This window comes from Castor canadensis, chromosome X, assembly GCF_047511655.1.
Source record: "Castor canadensis chromosome X, mCasCan1.hap1v2, whole genome shotgun sequence".
Lineage (NCBI taxonomy): Eukaryota > Metazoa > Chordata > Mammalia > Rodentia > Castoridae > Castor > Castor canadensis.
In genome coordinates this window covers 35,489,393-35,510,489 of record NC_133405.1, presented here as the reverse complement: position 1 = coordinate 35,510,489, position 21,097 = coordinate 35,489,393, and the positions used below count along the sequence as shown (strand labels likewise).

At 44.0% G+C, this 21,097-nt stretch overlaps 1 protein-coding gene across 4 annotated transcripts in view; it reads right to left on the bottom strand.

The window, feature by feature from the left end:
* Septin6 (septin 6) overlaps positions 1–21,097 on the bottom strand; it is a 67,498-nt gene that overhangs the window by 40,433 nt on the left and 5,968 nt on the right. For all 4 annotated transcript variants that reach the window (XM_074063970.1, XM_074063973.1, XM_074063971.1 and 1 more), the window contains exons 2-3: positions 12,227–12,341; positions 4,069–4,264 (exon numbers count right to left, since the gene is read on the bottom strand). In XM_074063970.1, coding sequence (XP_073920071.1) covers positions 4,069–4,264; positions 12,227–12,341 — 311 coding nt within the window. The remainder of the gene's footprint in view (positions 1–4,068; positions 4,265–12,226; positions 12,342–21,097) is intronic.

Here is a 21,097-nt window from a genome sequence, read left to right as displayed (position 1 = left end):
CAGGAATCTATTTTTGTGAATGGTGTTTATGTGAGAGGGTCTCATTTTATTTTTTCTTAAATGGATGGCCTATTTTCCCATCCTATTTCTTAAATAGTCGCTTTTCTCCTGCTGACTTACATATGCTATATTTCTGTGCAAATGTGAATCTGATCTTGGACTCGCTTCTTCTGTTCTATTGCTCTTTTTTGCTATTCTGAGGTCTTTACGTCCTTACCTCTCTCTCACCCAGTAACTGTGGCAATCTAACTTCTCCCCACATTTCCCCTGGAATTATTATTCCTAAATTTATTCATGACCTTCCTGTTGCCAAACACAATGGATATTTTCAGTTCTTATTTTCCTGGACACCATTTATCATTTCCTCCCATGTGTTGCATGATACAATGCTCCCTCCATTCTTCTATCAATAAAAATCATGATAATAAGAATGCCTTTTGCTTATTAGGCAGTTACTCTGTGCCAGGTGTGGCTTGAGCATTTCATGTGGTATACACGTCAAGTATGTTTCACCACCCTTGTCAGGTGATTTGAAACTGAGGGATAAGGTCCCTGGTCCATTAAATGCCAATGTGAGATTTGAACCTAGGCAGGTGTATCTCAGATCAAAGCCTAAGTTCATAGGCTCACCAGCCTGTCCTTCACAGTCTTGCCCTTGGGTTCCTTTTTCTCCAGCATTTTTTAAATGGTTGCCTTCTACAAGATCCAGCCATAGCTCTTGCCAGTTTAAGCATGTGCCCTGGATAAAACACGGTTTTCTGATGCCCTGTTTCATTGCAGCTACACTGACGTATCTGGGTTAAAATGACCCTGACAGCATGTAACAAACACGGCTTTGTTTTTTGTGGTTTTTTTTGAGACAGGGTCTCACAGTCCTGCCTCTGCCTCCCAAGTGTTAGGATTACAAGTATGTACCACCACAGCTGGCTCCCCAAAATGCTGCTCTTTTATTGTTGCTGGTTTTTTTCTTCTGGTAGTACTGGGGTTTAAACTCAGGATCTGGTCAGCTAGACACCTGAGCCATGCCCCCAGCCCTTTTTAGCTTTAGCTATTTTCCATATAGGGGCTCAGACTTTTTGCCCAGGCCAGCCTTCAGACTGTGATCCCCCTGCCTATAGCTTCCTGCATAGGTAGGACCACAGACATGTATTACCATGCCTGGCTTGTTTGTTGAGATGGGGTATTGTGAACTTTTTGCCTGGCCTGGCCTGGAACCATGATCCTCCCGATCTCTATCTCCCAAGTAGCTGGAATTATAGGCATGAACCACAGCCCCCATCTCCAAAGACTACTTTTTATTACAGATTCCTGCAGTCAACTCCTCCCCTGTTCCCTACCCCAATTCCAGGGGAGCTTTTCATTTCTACTGATTTGATTTTTAATAAGTATGCACCATATTTATAATCAGGAAAAATACTAACAATATTTGAAAATATAAAAGAAATAGATTAGCCTCCAAGGGGCAGAATCTGTTCAGCCCTCCAAAGCCATCATTATCAAGGTGTTGTCCAATGTTAGACAGGTTGAGTGTATGTAGCTGAAAGAACCGTGAGAAATTTAGTTGAGGAGTTCCTGAAAACTCTGTAGCTGAGATTAAGATTTAGCACTCAGACTGTGCCCTAACTACCCTGTGGCCTAACACTACTACCCGGTGGGGCAGGGTCCAGTGTATTCTCAATCAAACAAGATAATCACAGGAAGCAAGAGTGTGAAAAAGAGAAGTATTGCCAGCCTCTCCCAGCACTGGGGAGGCTGAGACAGGATGATCCCAAGTTAGAGGCCAGCCTGTGCTACAGACCCAGAGAGGGGGCTGGGGGCATGGTTCAAGTGGTAGTGTGCCTGCCTAGAAAGTCAGACATCCTAAGTTCAAATCCCAGTACTGCAAAAAAAAATTTTTTTGAAAACAGGAAGAGAGAGTGAGAGAAAGAGAGAATGAGCTTCTTCTAGAATTTCAAATGAAAAACAGAATTTACATCATCTTGAGAAACTACATATATTAATTCCTTATAAGGACAGCACAGGAGTGTTTTCTCTCATATGCAGAATCTAGATCTGAAAAAAAAAAAAAGGACATGGGGTTGGAGACATGGCTCAAGCAGTAGAGTGCCTGTTTTGCAACTAAAAAGCCCTGAGCTCAAACCCCAGTCCCACAAAAAATTGTGTTTTTCCAGATGAATCCATCACAGAAAAAAAAACTTATAAGTCTAATAAAGGTGAGGTTGGGGATAAGAAAGAGTAATAGGGGGTAAACATGATCGAAGTACACTGTATGTAAATACGAAAGTATCACAATGAAGCCCCTCACTTTGTACAACTAACATATATTAATAAAATAATTTTTAAAAAACACAACAAAAAACAGGGAGAGGAGTATGGCTGCTGTAGCTTTAAGAGGAAAATAAAAGAATTTTGGATACAGTTCATCTAAGAAGCAAGAGAATTCTCAAAGGATGAGCATACGTTTTGCTCAAAATGATGACTGACCTTTTCTGAGACAGGCACGTGGTAAACACGTGACTTTTGGTTCAATGCAGAGGGTGTCAACCCACATCCTCTCCCCAACCCCAGCTCCCCTCACATCTTCATCACTGAGCCTCGCCCCACCCCTCGCTCACACACATCCTTAAAACCCCACAGTCTTGTCCGGCTCTCCTCTTAACAACTCTCAGACATCTTTTCCTCTGCCTCCTGACTTACCATCCTAATGTTTTTTAGTTCAGCGTCCTTCTCTGATTCCTGGGCATTCTTACATGGTTGGAATATATCACCTATACCTGGTTAACCCAAATCTGTATTTCCAGCCTAGACCCTCTTCAGACCTCTGGCTCTGTATAGTCTACTAGCTTCCCTGAAGGTCATCCTATACCTGCATTTTCCACAGACAGCTCAAAGTCAACATGCCCACAACAGACCTTATTATCTTAAACCTGGTTCTCTTATATTCCCTCCCTTATGGACAAATGGCCACCACCATTTGTCCAGTTGCCAAAGCTAGAAATTTAGGCCCCATTCTAGATTCTTCTTTTTTCTTTTGCCTTCACAACCCCAAACAAGGAAATCTACCAACTCCTGCTGGTTTTATCTCAGCCCTATTTTACCTCTTTCTTCAATCTAATTGGTCCAATAATTAGGTTGGTCTACTTGCTTATCTAGTATATCTCCATACTACCCCAAAGGACTGTTTTCAAATGTCAAACTACATTATCCTACTTTGTAAAACCTTTCAATAGCTCCAAATTTGGACATTCTATAAATCTTTCCAGATATCACATCGATCTCTGCAGGCTTGCCTCCCCTTATGTTCCGCCCCCCACCCCCAGTTTACTTCAACTGCTATCTCCAGAGCAGGTCTAGATTTTGTGAGGGTTTGTACAATTCAAAGGACCCTCCAGAAAACTAATACAACCTTATGACTACAACTTAGTTTCATGAAACTTAAGTTTCATTTGCTTCCCAGTAACTCTGCCTGTCTAGCCAAACAGAGCAAGCTGCAGTTCCCTAGAACATACCAGAATGTTCTGCACAACTTTGCCTTTGTACAAGCAGTTACCTCTTCCTAACTGCCCTCTCTCCCATTCCTTGTTAGTCTGGCAATGCAATTCATCCTTCAAGAGTCCGCTCAGAGGGCATGTTCTCTGTGAAGGCTTCCCTGACCTCCCTGCATGGAAGTGACTGTTCTCACCCTTGTAGTCTCATTGCAACTTGTCCTTTACCCCTTCGTACCCTGTCCTTTACAGAACATACCACTCTGTATGGAAATTATTTGCTTAAAATCCATCTGAGTGCCTCAAGGGCAGAGACTAAGTTGTTCCTTTTTAAGATTGTCAGAGCACAGCAGGATCTGGCACAAGGTAGGAGCCCTAGAAGTATTTGCTGAGTTGAACCCCACCCGTGTGTACTGGAAAAACACCTTCTTTGGGCAGTGTATAGAGTAGAACAAGTTGCTGTAGATAGGGGTTCTGGATGAGGGACCTGCTACCTGTCCACACCATTCTGGGAAGACAGGCTAGGCCCCAGCATACATGGTAATCTCCTCCCTGCAGATTCCCATCCCACTGCCTTCCTTACCTGTCTTCCTTGTTGATCTGGTCCCCAAAACCCACTGTGCTAACAATTGTGAGCTTCAGTCCCACATTGCTCTCTTGAAGGTCATACGTATTGGAACGGAGCTGGACACCTGGCTGCGTGTGGGTGGCTGGCTCCCCCTCAAACTTGGTGTTGAAGAGGGTATCCATGAGGGTAGACTTGCCCAAACCCGTCTCTCCTGAAAAACAAAAGGACAAGTTAGGGTCCATTCACATAGTGAGACAGGTAAACATGGGAAAATGTAGGGGATAAGACACTAAGTAAAAAGCATATAGAGAACATGGATTGTATGATCTCAGTTAAATGAAAAAGACCAGAAGGAACAAGTGCACCAATTTAGCAACAGCATTCACCTCATAGTATTAGAATTGGGGTAATTTCCATTTTTATTCTTCAGATTTTTTCTGTTATTTGAAACAGAAGTGCATACCTTGAGTATGCATTGCTTTTAGAGGCAGAAAAAGAAATTCTGTTATGGGCATGGATGAAGAGGTATAGCTATACCTAGAAAAAGACTGGAAGGAAGTATAATATACTTGTATGTCTCTGAGTAGTGGGATTGTGTGTACATTTCATTTCTTTCTTTATACTTCTCTGTATTTTCCGGGTTTTCGAAGTGGAACCTTAGAGTTTTTGTAATAAATATTAAAGGGTTATTTTAATTTTTTTTAAAAAGGGGGGCAGTGATCCCTTGTCATATACGCTCTCCTCCCAGCCCTCACGTCACCTCCCTGTGAGGCCCAAACAAGACTCTACTCCATTGGCGTCCTGATGTGTCTTCTGGTGGGAAGACTGTTTTCTCCTCCCAGCCTGGTTGAGCTTTCAATAAGACAATTTTTAGCTAGTGGGGAGGAAACTTAACAGGTCACAAATTATTCTTCTCCTTAAATTTCAAATAAACTAGCCATTTATTTGTTTAATAGACTGCAGGACACTAATAAATCAAACCACTAGAATTTGAAAAGTCTTCAGTTTCACACTAAGGCCATGCATGAGGGAAGGGCTGGGGCTGTCTGGTGAAGGTTTGGGGAGGTTGCTCCTGGGAGACCAGGGGATATCAAGCCACAACCTGGAGCCGCTTAGTGAATAAGACATCACAAGTCATAATCTGAAGGGTAGTGGCATGGGAGTTAGGCAAGAATCTGATGTGAAGCCACAAGCTGCAGCTAGGCACTAAAAATACTTAGAATACCCATGGATTCAGAATGTATTTGGCCCCCCCACCTTTCCCACCCACCCCAAGTGATTCAGCAATAGCAGGAATAAAAGTCAGTAGTTAATAATGACTCTGGACTGCCCTTTGAAAATCTAACACTACCTTACATCTTTTTTCTTTCTACTACCCTCCCCAACCTGGGACTGGGAGAGTGAACCTTGCTTTCTCTTCACAGTCAGGAGTGGTTTGCAATGGGCAAATCCTGGCCTGAGAAATCTCCCCTTGGGACCAACAGCACACATTTGTAAGGCGGTGCAGGGCTTGGGCTAGAGCTGCTTGACTAGAAACCAAAAATGTTCCATCTTTCTCCACCCTCTGGGCGTGTCTAGCTTTGCATCTTCTAAGCCTCTTTTATCCTGAATAATGAGCTATGAAAACAGGAGGTGCTTTTAAAAATATCTGCCTATGATGAGAGCTTTCTAGGGTGGAGAGAGGGGAGAGATACAGGGAGGGAGGGAGGAAGGGAGAGAGAGAGGGAGAGAGAGAACAAGGAGAACATTCAATTGAGCCTGGCTACCAGGCCCCTTGCCCAATTTCATAGTCAGGTCTGACTAACGTGGTGTATTGCCAGGGAGTACGGAAATGATTCTTCATACAGATCAGGTTCCCAGCCAGGGTCTGCTATATCCATTAGCAGCAAAAACTCTCCAAGAGGAGGATTCGTCCAGCCTGAAAGGAACAGGAAATATTTGGGTCCCAAGGAAAATGTGATGAGGTGGGGTCTTTGACAGACTTGAGCAAGCAGTGGAATGTATCACCCACCACTCCACCTAAGGTAGGGGTACAGCTCAACTGTAAATGGAGCCAGCACCTCTGATGTGGGAACACAGGGGTGGCTGCCTTGCTGTAACTCACTTCCCCTCTAAGCTCTGAGTTTCAAGGTACATTTTAGCCAGTCTTTGTCTATGTCTAACGGATTTTCCATGTATGTCCCCACCCACCCCCCTTCTGTCACGTGAGTTCCTTACTGAATGCTCTGCAGCTCCTAGAGAGTGGTGGGCCCCATCTCCCCAGCACCCAGAGTGCCTCATCCTAGGAATCCTCAGAGAGAATACGCACTGCGGAGAGTACCCAGCCAAGCTTCACATGGAAGGCCTCAGGACTAGCACTGCAGAGCTGGGACCCACCCTGTTTGCACAGCTGGAGAAGTGGGGGCTGGGCAGGCAGGGCAGGGCAAGTAGCAGGGATGAACAACAGGGAAAATGCCCAGATGCCTGCCAGCACAGAAGGGCTATGGAAATGAGATGCCAGATAATGAAGGTCTGGAAGACAAGAACTCGGATGTCTAGGGAGTGGGAATAAATGCAGTATTAGAAGAGGGCAGAAAATCAAGACAGCTCTTCCTATGGTTATCCAGTGGTCCCATTCCCAGTTGCAATCACTGTGGAACCCAGGGGTGGAGGGAGGCTCTCTCTCAATGGCTGGCACAGACTCAGCCTGAAACTGGGATGTGGTCAGCTTCCATGGCTGCCCTGGGTGCAGTATTGAGGGTGGGGCACACATGACCTCACTAGGATCAAGTCAGCAGATTGCACGCCCCTACAGGAAGGTGGCAACTTGGCAATTAGATTCCAGCAACAAACCTGAGGAGTCCCGCAGGGTCAATTTCCCTCTGTCTCCTCCTCCCCAACCCTCCCAGAGCATGTCATAGTGGACAGCAGGGTTTCTTAACCCTTTATAACTCATGCTCCACCATCCGAGAGGATTTCCTGTCACTTAGCTTAATGTAGACAGTATTCTGGAAACATTTAAAGGTAAAGCTATATACTTTACAAAATATGCTTTTTCAAACTATAGTCCCTGAGACAGTCTGATGTTGACCTCTCCAGCCTGGATTAAAAACCAGTGTAAGCCGGGAGCCAGTGGCTCATGCCTGTAATCCTAGCTAGTCAGGAAGCAGAGATCAGGAGGATCGCGGTTCAAAGTAATCCCAGGCAAATAGTTCAGGAGACCCTATCTCGAAAAACCCTTCACAAAAAAGGGCTGGTGGAGTGGCTCAAGGTGTAGGCCCCGAGTTCAAACCCCAGTACCACAAAAAAAAAAAAACAATAATAATAACCAGTGTAAGATAGCCAGGCACAGTGGCTCAATACCTGTGATCTTAGCTTAGGTAGGAGGACCACAGTCTGAAGCCATCCTGGGCAAAAAGCACAAAGCCCTATCTGAAAAATAACTAAAGCAACAAAGGGCTAGAGTGTGGTTCAAGTGGTAGAGCACCCGCCTAGCAAGTCCAAGGCCTTGAGTTCAAACCCCAACACCACCACCTGATAAAAAAACAACACTGTAATAAAGAAAAGCCTTAGCTCTTTTCCTCAGTTGCTGTTAATACCTGCATTACCTGGCACCTGTGCAATTAAGTCCTTGCAAATTATGAAATGAAGAGTACTAGCCAGGTCACCACTACATTACTGGGTGACCTGAGTCACTGGCTCCCAGTCTCTTTTCCCATAAAAGGAGAAGGTTGGAGTGATAATAATAGTGATTGTTTATAGTGCAGTTACTCTGTGCCAAGCACTTCTGGGAATAAATACACACATATTTTTTTTCTTTCTTTTTTGCAGTGCTGGGGATGGAACCCAGGGCCTCATGCATGTGAGGCAAGTGCTGCATCACTGAGCTACACCTCAGCCTGACTCTAGGTACTACAATTTGTCCTCGATTTAGAGCTAGGTTACTAAGCCACTCATTAGCTATGTGAATTTTCGTAGTTCCTTGACCTCTCCGCACCATATTTTCCTCATCTATACAATGTAAAGGAAGTAACAGTCCAAGTAAGCATTTGCAGCTAGGCAGGCTTAATTCTGGAGCCCATGCATTAACCAATATGTGCTATTGAGGCCCTGAGGCATGATGTATTTGTTCATTTAGTCATTCATCTAATAGGAGCCAGACATATAATAAGTTGCTAAGGGCACAGCAATGAACAAGATAGCCACAATCTCTGTTCTAACAGAGCTAAAATCTCTTTCAGCTTTGGTATTTTCCTTTATTTATTTACTTTTGCAGTGCTGGGGATGGAACCCAGGGCCTCAGTACATTTCAGGCAAGTGCTCTATCACTGACCTATACCCCCAGCCCTTCTTTTAGCTTTGAATGTTGGAATAAACCAAGAGAAATGTCTGAGCTCAATAGAGAGGTGTCCAAAAGGAAATGCTCCAGGAACTCCAGTTGGCTGAGGGAGCCTTTGGACAGGGACAAGGTCATGCCTGGTTCTGTGACCTTCCCTTTTCTCCTTCCTGATCTTGCAGAGGCCTGGCAGGCTATGACGTGCTTCAGCCAGCTGGTCTGCTTCCTGCATCTCTTCCCAAGCCCAGGTGAAGTGACGTCATGTTGGTAGCTTAAAATCAGCTATGGTGGGAGTAATGACATTACGGAAATTAGTGGATACTACAAACCACAGCAAGTTTTCTCCTGTGATGCCTTGTTAGACACTGACCACTGCTGGCAAGCTGTCTTAGGTGAGCAGCTGCCTTTCCCAGAGACAGAAGAATGAAACAATTGCTTCCTGACCTTGATAGAATGCTAACTGCCCTTTTCCCCTGGCTCCTGTAGTATGCCTCAATCCTGCTTCTTGTGTGTTTTCCAAGTTCAACAGAGCCCAGTTGAGCCTGGAATTCTGAGCAGCTTCAAAGTAAATATTATCATTATGACCCTCTGTGCTCCTCAGAGCCATGACTGATGCTGGCACATTTGAATGGACTGGTCTCTTTGAGGCTCTTTCCCAGAAGTGCAAAGCGATGGGCCCCAGCACATTTGTACTGTTGGCTGTAGTGGTTCCTCTGAGGCCTCCTGTGCCACATCTACAGTCACAGGATCTTCAAAATCTCCAAAATTAAGGGTCTAGATATGATTTTTGATAAGGGGAAGGTAACTTCACTCCACTCGGTAATTATCATCATCTCCAGAGAATCTATTGAACAGGAGTCACAATATGGCTATGCTCATGTGCAATAATAATAATTGTAAGTAACACTTATTGGTATCCTTCAATAAATTAGGCTCAACATTCATACAAATTCTCTCCCTTTCTCTCAACAAACGTGCACACGTACATACATATGCACCTATGTACGCAGGATACTTGCTCTGCAGAGTACAGGCCTAAGAACAGCAGCCCAGCATCAAGATAAACAATAATGTGCAAAAGTATCCTAGATCTCAGTTAATAATCAAAGACAACACTACCATAATTTTACACTGAAAATACTTGGACCAAACAGAACCACTTTATAACAGTTGTTAAACCACAGTCTCACACAGGCAGTAGGCAAGAAAATATGGTCACTGAAAGTCCTGCGAGAGGAAAAATCACCTTCAACGGTCAAGCTATGCACTCTTGGCCAAGTCAGTGAGTGACAAGGCTCAGCGCTATGACTAGGCTGAGATTGCAGTCTCAGAGCCACTTTAAGCTGCTTGTGACCTTGGCCCAAGTTGTGGGTTTTCTGAGCAATGACAGGGTTATGAGCACAGAAAGAGTAGGATCAGGGATGTGGAATGAAATTAACCCAGTGCAAGCTGGTCTATCTAATAGTTCCACCTGCAGATCTAAGGGAGGAACTACTGGGGCAGCCATTTCCTGAAACTTGACAAGGGGTGGGGGAGAGGCAGGAGTCTTCTTTGCTCTCCATTTTTGGAGAGACTATCCTGGCCCTCAAGCGATTCCATCTCAGCAGTTGAGCTGGACAATGCCTGGGTGGGAAGTAGAAGACAGAGGGTTACTATTTCTCCAATCACTTTGGTTTGGTCTCCGCTGTCTCTTCCTTTGGCCCCAGGGGTGCCTGTGACTCACGTGTCAAATTTCCCTACACTTCTGCCATTGAAGAGCACTTCTGATTCCCATGGCCTCTCCCCTAAAGCTTTATGAGCCCACCCAAGTGCACTTGGTTGAAAGGTTGCTTAGAGTGGGTTTACCATTTCACTTCTCATCTCAACTTCAGCACAGGTCATATGGAGCTCTGGGAGGAATGCCAAGGGAATCCAGTATGTTTGTGCTGGAAAATTTTAGCAATCAAATATTATGCAAAAGAAGTTGGCCATCAATCAAAGGTTTTGTTTTTGTTTTTGTTTTTTGCAGTACTGGGGCTTGAACTCAGGGCCTATGCCTCAAGCCACTCCACCAGCCCTTTTTTGGGTTTTTTCAAGGTAGGGTCTCGTGAACTATGTGCCCAGGTTGGCTTTGAACTTCGATCCTCCTAATCTCTGCCTCCTGAGTAGCTAAGATTACAGATGTGAGCCACAGGCACCCAGCGGAGCTCTTATTAAACAGAGATTTGGTGGTGCTAATATTGGATGTGATGGCATTTGCTCTTGATGTCAATCATTCTGACTTGTATTTATTTTGTTTCCCTGTCCTAATAGCACCTAAACATAACTGTGAGTTAGATTTTTAGCATTCAAAAAGTTGACAGGCTTGATCTGGACTCTTAAGGCCCCAGATGTGTCATTCTGTGAAGTCCATGTTTTCATCTCATAGGTTCCAAAGCTGATACATGGGAATCAGTCGTTTAGCTAGTGAGTGAGTGTAGCAGACTGCCCGCTATCCATATCTAGAAGTGGCTTTGTTCTCTACTTGTCCTTGAGTGTGCAGTAATTCTCTTACAGAAAATGACCTGGAAAAGAGTGCTGGGCACAAAGCAGAAAAAAAAAGCTCAAAAACTGCATGCCCTTAGTGAGAAAGAATTTTTGAATACATTAAATGATAAAATATCTAAGTCAGTGGTGGTTCAGATACACCACATGAACGAGTGCCCCATACACTCTATACAAAAATAAGAAAAGGCAATTAGCCAAAGTGTTTGAGTGTTCCAGCCTGTGTGAAAACTGACTTTATTATGGTATTTATACAATCATTAAGGTTCAGAAGGAGGTCACTGAAAATACTCAGGTTAGCTTTCCTGCACTGTGGGGCAAAAATTATATGCTATGATTGTGTTTGCAAATTTTGGATTTTTAAGGTCTAAGGAGACATTCTTAAAGAATTTCACACAAGGAACTGTTGTTCTTTGTGTTTGTTTGATTGCTGCTCAATGGTTTCCAACATGCTCCGTGTTCTCAAGAGATCTGGAGAGGCAGTGGGAGGGACAAGGGGTCAGCCAGGCTTGGGTCCTTGTGATGGCCCTACCACTTTTTCTGTATTGCCTCAGGTAAATCCCTTATCTTCTCCAGGTCTCTGGGTTTCCATGAGGATGAACACTACTTGCTCTGCTCATGTTGCAGACTAAGGACCAAAAGAGCTAATGTGAGAAACTGGTCAAGAAAATAATGAGTAGCTCCTATGTGGCTACCTCATTCATTCATTTCTCAAACACTGAACAGCTGAGGCAGGAGGATTATGCATTCAAGGCCAGCCTGGGCTACATAACAAGCCCTGTCTCCAAAAACAAAATGAAACAACAGCAAAAAGATGTACTCCCACAGTTGGGATTAAAGGTCTAGGCAGAGATACAGGTAAGGGGAATAGGCCTGTGCACACGGCTGTGTGAACCTTGCACTATACCAAGCATAGAGGAGCTGCAGAGGGAAGCAACAGACCCAAGCTATTACTCATAGCTAGTGGGCAGGCATCTTTCTTTCTTTCTTCAGCCATCACTTCCCTCCCAATTCTGCCCTGACTCCTGTCTTCTGCAGTCAAAATGAACTTGACAGCAGTAACTAAGCCAGCCAGTCCCCTTTATAGAAGTTTCCATTGGGTTTCACAAAGCTCTGTTTCCCCCAATGTATGGTCCCAAATTCTGGTTCAGCCAAGGCAAAAAGTAATTATGGGTAGCTGTTTACAAAAATAAGCAGAGGGGTAAGTGAAGAGGGGGACTGCTCTTGCAACTAGATCCTAATGACATGCAATTTAACCTAATTACCTGCAAAGCCACATCCAGCCATGAAGGATCCATATTCTGTAATAGAATTTCCTGCTATGGAAATACTCACCCACGCACAGGATGTTGAAGCAGAAGCCCTGGCTGACTGACTTATTCACCAGCTGGTCAGGCAAGCTGTCAAACCCCACATGTCCAGCCAGGGGAACAGTTCGGCAACCTTCACCCTAATTGGGAGGGGGAAAAATGAAAATGTGGCTAAAAGCAACCTGCAATCAATTCTCCATCCAAATGTTCCATGCTGAGAAGTAACACCCACCCAGGCCAAATGTCATGTCTTCCCTCAACTACTCCCTGCTTCAAAGCTCAGAAATCATGGATTTTTGGTTATGGGCACCCAGTAGGCTCAATAATGAACATCACTATAGTTCCAGACAGCGCAAACTATAGAGGCGGCTTATGGGGCAGGAGGGCGGAGTCTGTGAAGGAGAACGCTGGTACTGCATGTGCCCAGACTTGGATGAAATCTTCACTCAATCACTTTCGAGTTGGGTAACATCTCTGAGACTCAGTTTCCTTCCATGCCTGTCGATATGACCTATCTTAAAGGTGAGCTGGAAACTCAAATCTGCTAATTATACATGTAAAGAACTTAGTACATACATAAGTGTTCAATAAATAATCTAAAAACCTTAAAAAGTAGTGAATGGCCAGGCGCTGGTGGCTCACTTATAATCCTAGTGACTGAGGAGGCTGAGATCAGGAGGATTGAGGTTTGAGGCCAGCCCAGGCAAACATTTTGAGAGACACCATCTCTAAAATAATCAGAGCAAAACAGATTGGAGGTATGGCTCAAGGGGTAGAGCACCTGCTTTGCAAGTACGAAGTCCTGACTTCAAACCCCAGTCACCCCTGCCACCCCATAAAAAAACCACTGAATGCTCCAGACGCACACACACACACACACACTTTGGGGCTCTACAAAGGTGCCAAAGCATAGAGGTTAAGAGCACAGGCTTTGAAATCAGGCAAGTCTGAGTCAGAGCTCCACCTCTGCCAAACTCCTGGGCGTGTGACATCTGACAAGTTACCTAACTTCTCAGTTTCCCCATCTTAAAAACAGGAACTAGTAGTGAGTGGATTTTATAGGATGATGCTCCTCAGGCAAGTGGCACAGTGTGGAACGCATTCAGTCAACAGTAGCTGCTCTTATCATTGCACTTGGACCCAGGACTGACCCGGAATGCCATGGAACACTGTGGCTTCCCTTAGCTGGAGGGAGCTGCCTCTAGGCTTCTTCTGGTTCCCTTGACTCCACAGGGGTCAGCCAAGCCACTCCCAGCCCTGGAAAGCAGAGGGTCTCTGCTTTGCCTGCAAGGTCCAAAGCTTCATATGGTTAATGGTTTTACAAAACAGGGAGAACTTCAAACAAGGGCAGGCTTCCAAAGAGCCAGGGAGAAGGACACAAAGGGCCTGCATGTACTCAAGAAATGTGCCAACTACTAACTGTCATGGTGTAGGGAGGGGGAGGCAAGATGGAGCCAGTTGAGCTGGACAAGAACAGTGGGCTTTGGAAGGAGTTTCTGCTGGGTGGGGCAGCACCAAGATTTCCATAAGCAGAAAGATGGCAAGACTAATCCAGAAGGGCACGGTTAGTGCCAGGAGGCCTGCACCTGCATCCCTGCAGTTCTTACGCAGCCTAAACCTGCTATAAACTTGGTGCACAATAAGAGTACTTTCACACAAAGAGGAATGGGCTGCAATGGTGGAGGAGCCTATCAGCAGTCACCGTCTTCAAAACTGGCTCCAGACAGCACCTTCACTCAGCTGGGAATCCCACTCCCATTGGTGTTGTCGGATCTTCCAAGAGCTAGTGCTGGTGACTGCCATATGGCAAGTCCATTACCCTCACACATCTCACCCCACACACTCCCAAGAGACCATACTTAACAGATGACCATATGTCATCAGGCAGGTTGGCGAGGGCACCTAAAGGCAACTGAGTTTCATGAAGGACTCATATCACTAGGGACTTTGTTCTACACTCACCCTTTTTTGCTCCCCCTTCCTCTTCCCTTCCTTCTTTTTTATTAAAGTAACAATAAGATGCAAGTTTCTTACTGTTGGTTCCTGGTCCTCAACACTGCAGGGAGAAGGCACTTAAGAGCCAACATGCTTTCTCCATGGAGCCTCCTACATAGCAGGCCTCAGAGTTGAGGTTTCCTAAGCCATATTTTATCATGGCTGGCTGCCTCTTCCTGTCTCCAAATTCAGCACCATGATACTTCAAGACCCCAAAGCTTCTGTTCCAAGTGGCAAAAGGAGCAGAAAGGAATTCTCAAACTAAAGACAGTGAAGGACAGTGGGGAGAGCAACTCACTGTAAAGACTTCCTTTGGGAGGGGGGGAGAGGGTGGGGGCGGGGGCAGGGGGAGAAATGACCCAAACAATGTATGCACATGTGAATAAATAAATAAATAAAAGACTTCCTTCATGGTCAAAAGCTTACCACGCCCCTCTCATGTGCCCACCATCGGACCCTGCCTAGCACAGCGGCAAACAGAGCCCTGAGGAGCCGATGAAGAAGATGCACTGTGACAATAAATACCGGTTACAATGAACTGACCTGACTTAAGACTCAAAAGGAAGGAACCAGCTGGACATGATGGTACACACCTGTAATCACAGCCCTTGGGAGGTGGAGGCAGAAGGATCTTGAGTTCAAGGCTAGCCTTGGCTACATAGAGAATTCCAAACCAGTCAGGACAACAAAGCAAGACCTTGTTTGAAAAAAAGTAGGAGACTGGGGGCGTGGTTCAAGTGGTAGAGCACCAACCTAGCAAGCACAAGGTCCTGAGTTCAAACCCAAGTACCACCAGAAAAAAAAGGAAGGAAGGCAATGGGGCTGGAGTATAGCTCAGTGGCAGAGTGTGTGCTCAGCATATGCGAGGCCCTGAGTTCCAGCACCACAAGAAAAGGGAAGGAACAAATTTGAGAGTTGTCCTAAACAAGGGATGAGATTCAATGAGTGGGCAGAGAGAACGAGAGGCAATCAAAGCTTGAATTGATAGCTCAGTGGATAGAAAGGGGGAAGCTAGGAAACAGAGCTTGCTTAGGGGGGTGTTGAGGAGTCTTGTTTTGAACAAGCTGTTACTCAAAAATTACTTCTAACAGGTTTTGTATTTTATAAAACTAGTCAATGTTCATAGCAGAAATTTTAGAACATAAAAAAATTATAAAGAAAGTAAAAAGCCAGGCAATGGTGGCTCACACCTGCAATCCTAGCTACTCAGGAGGCAGAGATCAGGAGGATCGAGGTTTAAAGCCAGCTCGGGCAAATAGTTTGCAAGACCCTAACCTCAAAAATACCCAACACAAAAAAAAGGGCTGGTGGAGTGGCTCAAGTGGTAGAGCACCTGCCTAGCAACAGTGAGACCCTGAGTTCAAACCCCAGTACCACCAAAAAAAAATAACTGTCCAGAGATAATTACTTAATATTTTTATGTGTTTCCTTCCCATCCATACACCTTTAACAAAATGATACTCTATCTTTCTTTTCATAACCGACACTTAATATAGTATAGATGCTTTCTTGACTAAGTATATTTGTGAATCATTATTTTTATTGGCCATATAGCACTCCAATGCGGGAATTTGCCATTTTTTTTTATGGGACTGGGGTTTGAACTCAGGGCTTCACGCTTGCAAAGCAGGCACTCTACTGCTTGAGCCACACCTCCAGTCTATTTTGCTCTGGTTATTTTGGAGATGTGGGTCTTGTGAAGTATTTGCCCTGGCTTTCCTCGAACCGTGATCCTCCTGATCTCAGCTTCTCAAGTAGCTAGGATTACAGGTGTGAGCCACCGGCAACCCACCTGCCATGCCCTCTACTGCATGTCCTCTACTACGGGGCATTTAGTGTGTCTGCAAGTTTTCAAAATAATAAACAACAATTCTTGTTCTTACAAGTTTGTATATACCTCTGATTATTTCCTAGAACTGAAGCCTACTAGATCAAAGGGTATACACATTTTAAAGACTTTGGGGCAGGCATGGTGGTGCATGCCTGGGATCTCAGCACTCAGGAGGCTAAAGCTGGAGGATCTCAAGTTCCAAGCTATCCTGAGCAACAAAGTGAGACCCTGTCTCAACTTCTCCCACCCCATAAAAAGACTTTGGGGGCCGTAGGTGTTGCTCGAGTGGTAGAGTGCCTGCCTAGCAAGCACAAAGCCCTGAGTTCAAACCCCAGTACCATACACACATACAAAAAAAAAAGACTTTGGTACACACTGACACATCATTCATGTCATTCAACCGAAGATAGTACAAATTTATGTTTCCATCACTAATACATGTGTGTTTGCCCACAAACACTGACTTTCATAGGGTTTTTACCCATTGTGAATTCAACCATTGAAAAATAGCATCACATTGTTTAATTTGCATTTTATTAGTTGAACATACACATTGTTCAACTGTATATGTGTACAGTATACATATATGGGAATTAGTGTATGTATATGTGAATTACCTAGCTATAGTTTTGCCAATTTAAAAAAAAAGTGTGTATCTTTTCTCATGAATTTGTAAAACACATTTTACATATTAAGGAAAATAAGATTGCTTTGATTTTATGGTGAGCTATTTAAGAGAAGAAATCCAATAAGTAGTTAGCAATATGGGATTGTAGGCTTAGAGAGAATTTAGGCCTGAGACACAAACTTAAGAGTAAGAGATATGAAATTACATGTGCTCTCCAGGATATGTACAGGGAGAAAAGAGCTAGAGCCTGAAGAAAGGAAACACCCATGAATGAGGAATGGGAAGATGAAGAGAATTCTGCCAAGAAGAGGAAATAATCAGAAAAGAAACGAGCCAATAGTTTTCTGTCACCAGAAGTGAAAGGGAAAGTCAGGAAGAATTACAGAGAATTGGCCATTGGTTTGGACTTGCCAAAGGTCACTGGTGACTTTGAGACTCCTTATTTCTTCTGTATCTTTAACCCAGTGTCTAATCCACCTAAATTACCTAAAGAGTCTGGGAGTATGGGACGTGGTACCTGGTTAATGTGTTTCTCTTGCTACTCAAGATTTAAGCAGCAAACTTTTTGTCTCAGTCCCTGTTGTTAAGAAAACTACAAAAACATATTTGTATAGTTCCTGATTTAGGAAATCCTGTCTAGCTAGCACCTTGTACTCTTGCTTTGATGAATCTTATGCTGAGGTCATCATTATGAATATCAGCCCTCATTGTTCAGGGCTAAACATGCAGAGGTGAAAAGGACAGAACTGAATGCATACTGACCCCAGGACAGTCCCTGGAAGTTTCTTTCTTCCTTTCTCCCTAAGTCTCTAATACCTTATCTCTTTCCTTTTTCTCCTGATTAACTGAGGTCCTGATGATTATGAGTGCAGTTAATTGAATGTTCCATTGACCACAATGTGTCCAAGAGGAGATGGAACTGGCAACTTGGCCCAGGACGTCTGACACTAAAACCTTACGTTGTCATCTTAGTAGATGGTGCCATGTTCATGACTTGAACTGAGATGCCAGAAAGGCCAGTCACCAAAGTTGTAAATTGCACATCTCCTGTCACCCTGCAACCTCCTCTTAGAATCTGTTCTGCAGAAACTCACATATCTGTACTATGACTTATGTATAAGAAAATTCATTACAGCAATGTTTATAATACTGGAAAACTGGAAAACCCTTAAATGCCCAACAACAGAAAAACATTTAGCTAAATACGATACATGCAGATTCTAGAACAGTCTACAGCCATGGAGAAGAATATAGTAGTGTACTGATGTGAATATCTCCAAGACATGAGGTCGAAAACAGAAATGGTAGAACAAAAGACACTGTATGAGCCCATGTATGTACAAACAGCCTACATATGCATACTATATATATGTATTATAGAAAGCCTGTGTATTGCACATAAATAAACTGCATGGACAGAGGACTAAAAAGACATTGGCTCAAATAGGGGAGGGGAATGAAGTTGGGGCCTAGTCAGGGGGTAGTCAGCATGCTTTGGTAGTGTTTGGATTCTTTTATAGCACGAATGTATTCGCACATTGCCTGTGTAATTTACAGACATTTTTAATACAAGAAAGGAGAGTTCTTGCTCACTAGGCTTTGCAGCAGGAGTAATTAGGATGCAGAAGCTGAGAGGAGCTTTAAAAGGAAGGCAAAATGAAAGAGTGCTCCCGAGGATTGAGAAAGCCCCCACCCCCTCCCCAATTCCATTTCCTGTTTGCTCCTCATCTGCAGTCACCTGCGGTTTTCAAATACGTTATACCACATTTCATATCACAGGCTCTTGTTCTCTTCCTCCTCCTCCCCTGAGGACACACCAATTTTGTTTTTTAATTGAATATTTGTAAGGTTCACATTAAGAAGAGTGAGTTATGGTGCTTCCAGCTGTGTATCTTTCTCCCATTGCTATTGCTTGGAAAATAAAGTGTCCCAAAAGCACCCAAGTTAGGCAACTGCTGTTCCCCACTCCCCGCTGCCTCTCTTCCAACATCCACAGTAGAGTAAGCAAGTGGCATTTGAGGCCTCTGGGAACTGAGGGTCCAATTGAGTCAATAGAGAACTTCCTGCTTCCATTTAAACCCAAGGTGGCTACGTTAGTAGCTGTCATCCTGAAGACTGAGAACAAAACGTGTGCAACTCATGCCCTGTGATTGGGCTTTCCCTAAACTGGCTCCTCTGGCCTTTTGCATCCAAGTGGTAGCAAAGGCCAGAAACACTGCTCAGTGGTGGGTCCAATCCCTCACACCTTTCCTTTCTCCATCACCATCTGGGCTCTGAATACTGACCTCTGAAATCTCTAAGACTTTAGAAACCAATTCATCAGTTCAAGAATGATGAATGATTATTAATCAGCTAATGAAAATAGTTTCTAAGAAGGTTTAATGATACAGGGAAATGCTTGCTCATCAAACACTTCTAAGCAAAGCAAACGACACAAAAAACTATACACAGGGGCAAAAGTAGGTGGGGGAAAGTAGAATGACAGTAGTAATTTCAGGACAGAAGGCTTGTACGTGATGCTTTTCTGTGTTTTGGGAGTGTTCTACAATTTGGCATACTTTGGATTTATAATCTGGAAAATGTTCTTATCTTTAAAAAAAGACTATGATACTTTCTTAGGTAGGAAAGTGGCCTCGGAAATTTTAGAAAATCTTCAACTACAACCCAAAAGTGCTTAATCCACAGATAGCCAGATAATTTGGTTAAGCAGAGCATTTAGCCTGGGGGCAATTTTATTGTATAGAAGACATTTATTTTGCCAATGATATAATAAAATTATACTATTTTACTTATTATGCCTTCTTGTTACATATAATATATAACTTATTATTATACAGTACAACTTATTATAAAGATTCATGTAAACTAGAAGATAAACCATATGTCATAAAACATGAGGTGAAAAGTACTGATAAGACAATCAGGTGGCTGATTGCCCCATCTGCTGCCTCCAGTGTCGTAAGGGAATGAAAGGTGCTGCATTATCAGCCATAGGAACCACAGAAGCACCAATAGGTTCCCAAAAGGTTTTTTTTTTAAAGTAAAAAAATCGTCAATGTACCCAACATATCAAATATCAGGATTTTCTTGTGCTAATTAAGCCAGGCTATAAGAAAACTGAGAGTGGTTGCAATGGCCTGTACTGAGAGAAATTTGGGGGCCATTCCAAAGAGAAATAAGGCCTGCAAAAGTTGGCAGCACCCCTCAGCAGCCTCAGTAATATCCTCCAATGGGGGAGCAGTTTAGGAGACTCTGAGGAAGCATGAGGGAGACCATCCTTACCACACGAGGTGGGGGAGCCCCTTTTTTGGCAAAACCAGTAGATGAATCTGATTTTAGTACACAAGATAAATTCCAGAGTGGCTTTTCATTCTGTAAAAGAATTCACAGCAGGATTACATTAAATAGCCAGCTCTCTTAGTGCATTTAAAGTGGGATTCAGTAGACAAACATTCAGCTGCCGTGTGCCTTTCCAGGAAGGCAATAACTGTATATACCTACACAGGACAGGTCTATCTGAAGGGTTGTTTCTATTCCACTTACAGAGACCCTGCTGGGCAAGAAGCAAGAAGCATCTCCCTACCCAGCTCACAGAGTGAAAGCAAGGAAGGGGTGGAGCTCAATTCTGCCACCTCACTGGAAAACAGAAGCAGCAAGGACCTAAAAGAATTTAGGCTGGAGAATAAGGAAATGTAAGAACCATGCAACTTCAGACGCCCTGAAAAATCACCTAATCCTACCGGCTCTTTTTACAAAAGGGGAAACAGAGACTCAGAAGAAGTCATATATCCAAGTCACAGGGCAATGTAGTGGCAGAGAATGGTGGTAGGATCCAGGCCTGTGTCAAGCAGACTGGAAAAGCTGACTTAAGTGGCAAATGTATTTCTTTCTGTTGCTAAAATTTCAGGATATGGGACTCACTGCTTTGTTTCAAAAGCAAGAAAGGTCAAGGAACATGGCCCAAAAGCCTGTGTGCTCATCAAGGTAGCTCTGGCCAGCGGAAGGCCACTGAGGCACGACCACTGAGGGTCCGTGCTCCTCCTCACCTCTGTCTCCCCCACTTTTCTCTCTCTTTGCCTCTCTTCTGACTTGGGCCTAAGTCTAAGCCTGGCCAATTTCCCAGCTCCACTCAAGAGTCCCGGGATTGATAAGCCTATCTAACTGAAAAAGTCTGGGGAAAACATGTCCACCTCTGGCCAGGGGTAACCCCTGCTCAGGGTGGGTCAACTTTCCCACAAAAGCCACATAGATTCCCTCCAAGCCACTCAGGTGCTTTAAACAGAGTTTTCTAGATGTTATGGTCATTATTACCTCCAACCTGTTAAAAGAAAAAAAAAAAAGGAAAGAAAGGTTTACCCATAGGCCTCTGGGTGAGTGCCCAACTGCCCTCTGGGGAGCCTGAATTTGCCTCTGTCTCCATCTGGTCTCCTTTAATGGGGATC